We start from the raw sequence: 9,997 nt of genomic DNA, 5'->3' as shown, positions 1-9,997 counted from the left end.
CGCACAGGGCTGGTGTCCATCTTGGCCTTGAGACATCCCTGGTCCCTGTGCAAATGTTGTTTGTACAAATGTCACATTGTGCCTCAGACAGCCCCCGAAGAGGTCCAGGTTTGGGAATGCACTTAGAAAGGGCAGGGAGAGATGAACCAGGCCCCACTGGCTTCCCTCTTTGCCACAAAGGGACGGAGGTCCAGCAAGCATCAGGTGCTTGCCTGTGGGCCAGTAGTGGAGCTGAAACCTCTCCCCACCACATCAGATTCCACACGCCACCCTCTATGTCCTCAGGAGAGGGAGCTGAGCACTCGTGGCCCTAGACACGAGCCATGGATAGAGCCTGCAGCCACAAGATGACGGCATGATCAGGGCACACAAGGACCAGGCTGGGCTGTAAGCCAGAAAGAAGCAAGCAGCAGGGCCAGGTCCCAGCACTAGGGCCGGCAGTGGGGGAGGCATGCTTCCCTGAGCAGCCCTGGAGAGTGCTTGACTCCACTGGTGAGGACAGACCCGCGTGAATGCATCCTCTCTGCTCTTCACCCAGCCTCCCTTAAATGGTCCCTACCTGGTTCACGCATGCTGACTCACAAGAAAACCTACCTGCAGCCACTTCCTGGCTTTCGAATGTTAACCACAAGATCTGTTCGTGTGAATAACTGGCTTAGTGTTCGTGCCAGGAGCACTTCAGCAGCAATGCATCCCAGGCCACCCCGGCCCAGCTCCCACACAGACTCTGAGGAGCTGCTCTGTGGTCCCAGCCTTGGTGCTGGGGCCCAGAGAAGCAGGCTGTGGTCCTGACCGCTACATCCAGCTGGAGCAGAGACCTGGGAAGCTCCCTGCTGTGAGCAGGTGCATGGACCAGCTCCCGGTCTGCTGCTGCTGCTGCTGATGGAGCCTGGAAGAGCAGTCCTTCCTGCTGCTCCTGAGTGGGGCTGCTGTGGCCACAGGCGGTAGTGGAGGGGAAGTGAGCTGCGGCTGGGGCTGCCCCACTCTCTTCCTGAGAGGGCTGGGCAGCAGCCCTGGCAGGAGGGGAATGAGCACAGGATTTCCTGGGTAGCCACACATTGTCCCCAAGCCTGAAGGACCCAAGATTCCATTTGGCTCCCGACCACATGCTTGCTTCTTGTCTCTCTCCTCCGAGGCCTCATGGCAAAGAAGAGAAAAAGTCTCAGTCCCCAGGGACAAGAGGGACAGGAGAGAGGCCACAGAGGGGTGTGTGGTACTAGCTCCTTCAGTTACACTTTGGGTGGCAGGAAGCAGGTGAGGTGGATGGACTCGGCCAGGTAGAGAAGCAGCCGTGAGCCGAGGACCAACCAAGTGTCCTCACCCTCAGAGGCACACAGGGGTCAGACCACTCAGCCTCAAATCTGCTCATCCCATCTCCGCACGCAGATCTGGCTCAGCTGCTTCTTCGGAAGCACCTACTATGTGCCCCAAGCACACGGTGTCCTCATGCCTGACCATTCTGCAATGGGCCAGCCACAGGCCTATCTATCACAGCCTCACTTCTGTGGCTCTCCTTGTACTTAATGCTGCAGCTCTACCTGGCCACTCTGAGTGGCATACACTCCTGTCCACCCTGTTATTATCATACGAGGCAAGCTCCCCAGGCTCTAATCCATAGGGGACCTTGCTTCTAGAACACTCCACCAGGAGGCCCCTGGCAGGTGCCTCCCAGCCCCTACCGTGCTGCCAACCTTGCCATCCTTACACTGGGTGACTCTCGTTTATCTGTGGCTGCAAGCCAGGCGCCGCATCTCATCGGGATCTGCCCCCCTGGGGCTAACCAAGGACCTAGGACCGAGGGAGTAACTGAAAAGGGTTGAGGTGGCCAGCACTGTGGTGCTGCTGGCTGCTCCACTTCTGATCCAGCTCCCTACTAATGTGCCTGGGAAAAGCAGCAGCAGATGGCCCGGGTGCTTTGGCCCCTGCACCCACATGGAAGACATGGATGGGATTTCTGACTTCTGGCTTTAATCCAGGCCATGTTAGCTACTTAGGGGAACAAAGCAGAGAACCAGTCACCCTGTTTATCAAATAAATAATTCTTCTAAAAATACACAGAAAGGGCTAAATCCTTGCCTTGCAAGCCCCAGGATCCCATATAGGCACTGGTTCATGTTTCAACTTCTCCACTTCCTATCCAGCTCCCTGCTTGGGAATGCTGTGGTCTTAAGCAGCTAGTTCAGGGTCAGCAGCTTGAAAGTCACACCTCCCCCACCTACTTAGTCCTTTCTGCCCACCTGTGATGCTCACCTATCACCTGGAACTTTAGAGGGGGTAACCATTCCTCCCATAAGCTCCCATAAAGGCCCGTGATAGGGAGTGGCTCTCTCCCGGCCTTGTGCTTCCATTGCTCTGGCACTCCGACTCTTGGCCCCCCCAGTACCTGCTTGTTCTCTGGCTTCCCGGAGACAGACTCCAAGGACAGGGAGCCCCTGAGCAAGGTCCTTGCATGTCTGTATCCATCACTTTCTGTTCACTGCTTGGGTGACTCGGTGAAGATGCAATGCTAAGATGCTTTATATTTCTAAATTGTGTATGTTCAAGAGTTCCGGGAGAGGTGAGCAGTAATAGAATGCGGACAGAGAAGCCAGGTAAAGGTGAATGTTTAAGGCTTTGAATGTGTGTCCAGGATGTTTGCTGCACATCTCTTGGGATAACTTCTATTGCTGGAGAAGCTGGGGCACAGGTCTGCCATTTAACAGATGGTTTCGCAGTAATAACCGTTTGTTCCTCTCAAGGTTTCGATTCAGACTGGATTGCCACAGTGGCTTCATTTACTAATTTCTAGTGGGCACTGCTATTGCCAAGACTCCTTGATAGGTCCTAGATTTGTCTGCCGTGATCTCTCTCACACCCCACAACAGGAAACAGTGGAGGACGGCCCAAAGCCTTGGGACCCTGCACAAACGTGGGAGACCTGGAGGAAACACCTGGCTCCTGGCTTCAGCTCGGCTCAGCTCCAGCCGTTGCAACCACTTGAGGAGTAAACCAGTAGATGGAAGGTCTTTCTGTCTCTCCTCTCCTTCTTTTTGTAAATCTGATCTGTTTATCCAATAAAAATAAATAAATCTTTTTTTTCTAAATACAAGAAACGTTCAGAGAATTGACAAAAATGGAAGCAGAGAGCACCAGCACCGTGTAATTGATGTGGACTCAGATCTACTCTCTGGTGCCCATCCTTCAAATGGCTGTTGTCACGCTTACACTTTGGGCGCACACTCAGCTGGGACAAGTTCGTGCATGGGGTGCTTTGTGGAGCAGGTATGTCCCAGTTCCAGCCCAGAACCCTGCTGCTCCAGGCAATCGCCACAGGCCTGGATGAGGTGACGTACATCTAGACAAGCCACACAGAGGCCACTTCCTCTCAGTCACCTTTCTCTGCTTCCCACTCAGGACAGCTCCCACGTTCTTTACAAGATCCTTATCTGCCCTTGCACTCTGGGAAGTTCCCACCCCCCTTGGCCCCTAAGCACCCCTCCAACACCTCTGGCAAGGTAAGAAGCAGGGAGTTTCTCCACTTGACCACTGGCTGTGGGTAACTGCCCCTTCTCCTTGCAACTCCCGCCTCTGCACAGCCTGGGAAACTCCACCTGGGGCTCATATAAGCTCAGCAGGATGGGCCACAGCAGAGCTCTGTTTCTGCAGCTTCACGGAGATTCCTCCACAGCGGCCTGAGCCTGACTCCCTGAGATGAAGCTGACCCCCGTGGCCCTGGCATGCCTGCTGCTGGCCGCAGTATGGCTCCAAGAAGTGGACGGCAGGAGCAGTGAGTGGGGCTGGGGTCCCTCAGTTCTCCCGGGACTGGGCAGGGCTTACCTTGATATTCAGGTTCCATGTCTCCACCTCTTTCCTGGGGAGGACTTGGATGGGCTGGGACCAGAGAGCAAGCGATGAGTCAGGGACAAATGCAGGGGGCTGGGAGGTTCTCCAGGCAAAGGAGGCGCAGCTGGTCCCAGCATCGGGGAGACCTGAGAGTTCGTTCAGCATGAGCTGGGCGGCTGGCCTGGAGGAGGCTCTGGAGTGTGGCTGCAAAGCTAGATGGGCAACAAGCTGAGGCTGAGGCCGGACAGACAGGGGAGGGTGGTTCTGGGTTGGCTAGCCTTAGACTCCTCCTTCTTCCTTGGTGGTGGCAAGGTGAAACCCAGGCTCCAAGACAACTGGGGGAATCCTGACTTCATGACCCACAGAAGAGGGACTGTCAAGCTGGGAGGAGTGGAAGTGAGAGCTGGGGACTGGGCAGAGCTGAGAACTAAGGAGGAGAGGGAAGAGAATTCTCCAGAGCTGGGGAGCTCCAGGGAGCACTCCCCTGGCAGATGAGCCAATCTGCACTCCTCACCCCAAGGTGTGGCGACTGTAGCCCTAGGGCTTGAGTTCCAGGGCAGGACCATTCCTTGGAGGGTGCAGGGAGAAGGGAGATGGAGTTGGAGGAACCTCTGAGAGTCGGGTCTGAATGGCCTGATGGGACTTCTGGGGCAGGGGTCACCCAGCTAGTTGTGGGGGACTTAAAGATGAGTCTAAGTTTGTGCTCTTGGCATGACCCCAGAACTAAAGACTTGTGCACTGTGCTGTGCTTCTCTTCCAGTGCACGTGTCCTCCTCCAACTGCTGCTTTTCCTTCGTGGAGAGAAAGATTCCCCTGAAGATGATCCACTGCTACAGAAAAACCAGCTCCACCTGCCCCTATGGCGCCTTCATGTGAGTGATCACCCCTAAGGACGCGGTGGGCAGGGAATTAGAACAGCAGGCGCTAGGTGGCGCTGTTCCACAAGAATAAGGTTACTAAAAACCACGGGGCCAGACTGGAACTGCGTGCAAACCTGCGGTTGGCCGCTAGGGGGAGCGCCGAGCCCCAAGCAGGTGCAGGGAGGGCGGCAGCTGGAATTCCAAGATGCCAGGTTCTTGGTTCCAGTATCGTGTGCTCAGAGGAAGGAGCTGCTTAAGCTCCTCTACCGGGCACTACTGTGTGGGGGAAGACCAAGGGAAGCATGATTTGGCCTTGCCTCTGGATTTGCCAACCTAGAGTGCTGGGTGAGCTTGGGTGGGTAACTGCCTATCCCCCCCTTATCTCTGCACCCTTTTGCTTTCCTTAATCTTTGAAGTGTAGTTCAAGTGACAGCTACATCATAGGACCGAAAGTCATTAGGAATTTAACAGCAATTGCTCTCACACACTATGGATCCTCTTGGGTCACATATTGGTATTATCATGAAAATTGAGACTCAGAGGAGGGTAGCTATATTCATTTACATTCACCCAGTCAGTAAGGGGCAGAACTGGTCAACAGACAAGATAATAGCCACACACACACACACACACACACACACACACACACACGTGTGTGTACTATGGGACCAGATAGGTTTGCAAACACCCAAAGTAGGAGCAAGAGATCTGTGTCATCCTTGATCTGTGGGGGTCAGCACTGGGAGTCCTAACCTGCAGGAGAAGGTCCAGGAAGTCACCCCTCTCCCCCATTGTGCAAGCCCCAGATCATTCACAGGGAGCAAACTGAGGCCTGAGGACAGGGGTTAGGGCATACGGCAGCAAGGATGCAGACCAGGGTCTGTGCGTGGTGCACAGCCAGTGACCAGTCTCTCTTTTGTTCTCTGCTTACAGATTCAAGCTGAAAGGAGGCAGAGAAAGCTGTGCCTTGAACACGGAGGGTTGGGTCCAGGGTTACCTCAAAAAGATTAAGCCCTGCCTGCCCAAGGGGAAGTGAGCCGGTTGCTTTCCTGACTGGCTGTGGGCACCGTGTGCTCTCCCCCTACCCCCGCCCCAATCCTGTTCCTTTCCTTCTGCACACCTTCATCAGCCGGGTCCCTGAGGATCTGCCTGGGTTCGATAAGCTACAGTGTTGCACTTTATTTAATCCCGGAATCCTGCACTCCTGCTCACTGGTGCCTCTTGGCTCCCAAGGGAACTTCAGGGTGCAAAACGAACTGGCACTGACGGGACAGGGACTTCAGGGTGGGGGAGGAGGAGGGAGACATGCTGGACTTGGAGCCTGGCGACCCAAGAGCAGATAAAGGACTCACTTCTCACTGACTGATTCCGTGTGTGTATGTATCTATAGGTGGGCGGCTGGGGAAGGGAGGGATATTGGCTTTGCTTCAGGCCGAGTACAGATTTTTTGCCTCCAGGTTTCATGGCCGAGGGAGGCACAGGGAGGCGTCACTTGGGGAAGCAGGTCTCTCTCCCTCATTGTCCAGAAGGTGCAGGGGGGTGATGTTACTCCGGGCCCTGGCTGTGAGACCTTCTGCCTGGGAGACGCCGCTGACCCCACCGGATAGATGAGGTGCCAGAGGGTTGGAGAGGAACGCTCGGGGTTATGCCTGGTCTTAGCTCAGGATTCCACTCGCAGCCCCAAATCTGAACTCTTTCAAGTGTCCCAGGTTGCTCCTGAAGAAAACCTCACCATGAGAGATTTCAAACAGGATGTATTTTCTGCAAAAATGTCATCAATCTCACAGGTTCCACTGTAATGTATTTGTTCGCATCTCACATTCACAAGGCACTTTCCTATGAGTGACAGTGTCCCCTGAGTCCACAGCCCTGGGAGGTGGACAGAAACCCCTGCCCAGCTTCCAAGGGAGAGCCAGGGGCTCGCAGACAGCTACCAAACACACTCAAAACCTCACTGTTAGAAAGAGATCCCCATTGCTTGAAATAAAACCCAGACCAGCAAGGATGCCCAGAATTGCAAGCTTTATTGAAGACAGAACACATTTTGCATTATAAAACAGCAAGCTCTGGATTTGAAAGTTACAGGAAAACCACACTGGAGTATGGCTGGGAAGCTGGAGAAGTAACAGGCATTTGTCCCACTTGGGCTGGGTCTGCTGTGGATGGAATTCCAGGCCTCAGCGAGTGGTGTTTTGGACCAGGTGCCGCATGGCATCTTGGACCCACTTTTGTTTGGGGTCAGCACAGATCTTCCTGCCACGTTTGGTCTGAAAGCTATAGACAAAGAGACCCACACGGTCAGAAGGACCCAGGCAGCAGGTGGGGGCGACCTCAGGTTGGGTGAGGGAGGGGTGTGGGAACAAGTGGCCCTGAGGTGGTTGCTGCTCCCGCTGGCTTGGGAAACCAGGAACAGGGGTTAAAGCAAAGCAAGAGCCTGAGCAAGTGCTCACGACCCCAGAGCTGCAGGGCTCAGCTTGGTGGGGGTGGGAGGGGTGAGTAGTCAGGGTTTTTCTACCTACATCACGGCCTCTGTGGGACATGGGCCGGTGACCCTCTCAAAGCTTGTCAGCCGCTTCAGGGGGATCTTCATATGAGCAACACTGAAGCAGCACGTGGCCTGAGGTTGGCTTGTACCTTGGAAAAAAGTCACAGGGAGAAAACCTATGAGGCTGGGGAGGTAACTGAGCGTGGAAGCAGCAGAGGAGAGCAGAGCCTGGTTGAGAGGCTGAGGCAGGGGAGTCCACCACCTGCAGCCCAAGGTCTCAGTCCTGCTTGGCAGAAGCCAGGAGCAGCCTCAGGGAAAGCCCAGGGCAGGCTCTGGGCAAGCTCTGGGCGTGGCCCCACGTGTGCAGAGTTTCAGAGATGACAGGTTTTCTTCCAGCTCCAGGATGGCCTGTGACAGTGAGGCGTGCCCTCCTGTCCCCAACTCCCCACTTCTCATCCAGCTCCTGCCAACGGCCTGGGAAAAGCAGCAGAAGATGATCCAAGTGCTTGGTCCCCTGCCAGCCACACGAGAGGCTTCAGTGAAGCTCCTGGCTCCTGGGTTTGGCCTGGCCCATCCCTGGCTGTGGTGGTCATTTGGGGAGTGAACCAGGGGATCCCTCTGTCCAAGTGCCTCCCTCCTCTTTCTAGCTGATTCCCAAAATACATAAATAAATCACTTTTTTTTTTTTAAAAAAAAAATGAGATCCTTTGGCTTAGCGCTTTCCTAGAAAAAGAAAGAAGCCTGAGGAAGGAGAGGGAGGAAGGGAGGAAGGTTGGGCTCACCTGGCAGAGCCGACGCCTGGGAGCTGAGGGCGGCCACTGCGAGCAGCAGGCACAGGAGCACGGCGGAGGCCTGCATGTTGGAGGGCAGAGCCGAGCTTTAGCCTCGTGCCCTTTCTGGCCTTCCTCCCTGCCTTTTATGGGAAGCAGAGGGAGTGGCAGCTCTCACAAGACCTTTTCTTGGGCGTGGTCATGGTCACGTCTTGATAGAGAGAGACTGCAGTCTGCAGAACTGGATTTCCTACGAGACGCAAGAAGAAAGTTGCACACGCAGCAGCACAGGCTATGTGGTTACCGCTGCCCAGACCACAAACAGCCAAAGAGGATGGCGAGGGCACAGATGGGCTGCCAGGTACTCATCGCAGAATCCTCCCAAGCCTGCCACGCCAGAGCGACAAAGCTAACCCTGGGACGCTGACTCTAGGACAGAGAGCCCTGTGCTCCTGGCTGTAAGCACCACAGGTATTCAGTGCTGAGCAGGTGCACATCATGGCTGTCATGCCCATTTTACAGATGAGGAAACTGAGGTGTGCCGAGATTGTCCCAAATATCACAGGAAGTGAGAAGTGATGCTAGAAGGGAAAGCCAGCCAGCTGGCATTCAATCCCCAGGCTCGTTCTGACTCTGTTTCACCGCCAAAGCCTCTTTTCTTTTTTCCTTATAGTTTTTCAAAGATATTTATTTGAATTATTTGAACAAAGATACCTATTAATTTATTTATTTAAATGTAGAATGACATAGATTGAGGGAGAGATGGAAAGAGAGAGACCATCCATCCACTAGTTAACTTCCTAAATGACCTTGATGACCGAAGCTGAGCTGGGTCAGAACTAAGATTCAGAAATTCCATTCAGATTTTCCACATGGGTACAGGGCTCCAACCTCTTGAGCCATCTTCAACCGCTTTCCCAAGTGTATTAGCAGGAAGCTGAATGGCAAGCAGACCAGCTGGCACTTGAACCAGCACTCTCATGAAACACTGACACACTGTGCCCAGTGCCAGCCTGTGCTGAATTCTTTTCTAAGCAAAGCTGTATGTACAAATCCGTCACGTGAGGTAGAATAAATTGGGTGTTAGGGGGCCTGTGCCACCTACTGCTGCTTAGAGACAAAACTTGAAAACCTCTGGTTTGTCCCAGGGACTTGACTTTCCAGGGGCACCCTGGGATTCTAGAGTGTAAGTGGTGGGACAGACAGACCAAGGGTGGGGGCTCTTTGCTGCCGTCCCTGGCTCCCTCCTGTGAGGAGTCTGGGCATGGGAATGCTGCAGGGGACAGGGAAAGGGGGAGGAGACAGTGGGACTGACCCTGAAGCCTGACAAGTCCTCTGCCCCTCACCACTGCCACCACCACGCTTGGCTTCAAGACCTTCCTGACTTCTGTGCCTGTGAGCATGCTCTGCTTTCTGTATGCAAGTCTCCAAGCCCAGCGACAGCCAAGGAAGCAGAAAGCAAAACTTAGAGAAATAGAAACCAACGCATCCCGGAAAGCCTTGATGACTCCTGGTGCTGATTTTCAGGCAAGCTTGTTATAAAGCTCAAATTCCCAGAGTCTGACTAAGCAGAGGCGCAAAGCCACAGCTGGCGGAGAAGGAGGGTGAGAGGCAGAAAAAGACAGCCCCAACAGGACCTACCACCACCAAGTGCAAGAAAGAACCCTATGCCAGTGTACGCTCATTTAAAGGAAGTGAGCCAATCAAAAAAAAAAAAAAAACCTAACAAGTGCAAGGAGAAATGAGGAAAGCCGCAAATCTTTCTCAGACCATTAAAGATGTAGAGTCATTAAAATTCTTCTCACGAAACACCCTGTGGGCTCAGAGGACTTTGACAGTAAATCTGAGGCTTGCGAGGGGTGCATGGTTCCAAGGTTATGCAATCTCTTCCAGTGAATATCAAGCATGAGTAGCCCATCCAGCCTTCCTGAGAGTCTTACATAACTTTGACACTCACTCCCCAACAAGAGTACAAGCCGTGAAGACTAGTGTATGCTTTCAGGTGCACATTCCATCCCAGCCCATCCTAGAGAGCCAACCTGGGCAGAGGACTGCACAGG

At 54.0% G+C, this 9,997-nt stretch overlaps 2 protein-coding genes across 2 annotated transcripts; one reads left to right on the top strand and one right to left on the bottom strand.

Moving 5' to 3' along the window:
* The first annotated feature begins 3,690 nt into the window (after positions 1-3,690).
* Positions 3,691-5,718, top strand: CCL1 (C-C motif chemokine ligand 1). Its single transcript, XM_041000899.1, has 3 exons — positions 3,691-3,766; positions 4,583-4,694; positions 5,616-5,718. The coding sequence occupies exons 1-3, from the start codon at positions 3,691-3,693 to the stop codon at positions 5,716-5,718; spliced, it is 291 nt and encodes a 96-aa protein (XP_040856833.1).
* A 969-nt stretch (positions 5,719-6,687) lies between these two features.
* LOC121169721 (C-C motif chemokine 8-like) lies at positions 6,688-8,061 on the bottom strand. Its single transcript, XM_041000372.1, has 3 exons — positions 7,950-8,061; positions 7,202-7,316; positions 6,688-6,956 (listed from the first exon to the last, which is right to left on the bottom strand). The coding sequence occupies exons 1-3, from the start codon at positions 8,023-8,025 to the stop codon at positions 6,860-6,862; spliced, it is 288 nt and encodes a 95-aa protein (XP_040856306.1). The 5' UTR covers positions 8,026-8,061; the 3' UTR covers positions 6,688-6,859.
* Between the last annotated feature and the right edge of the window lie 1,936 nt (positions 8,062-9,997).

This window comes from Ochotona curzoniae, unplaced genomic scaffold, assembly GCF_017591425.1.
Source record: "Ochotona curzoniae isolate NIBS_2020 unplaced genomic scaffold, NIBS_Ocur_1.0 scaffold_2453, whole genome shotgun sequence".
NCBI lineage: Eukaryota > Metazoa > Chordata > Mammalia > Lagomorpha > Ochotonidae > Ochotona > Ochotona curzoniae.
This window is presented reverse-complemented; position numbering and strand designations above follow the sequence as displayed.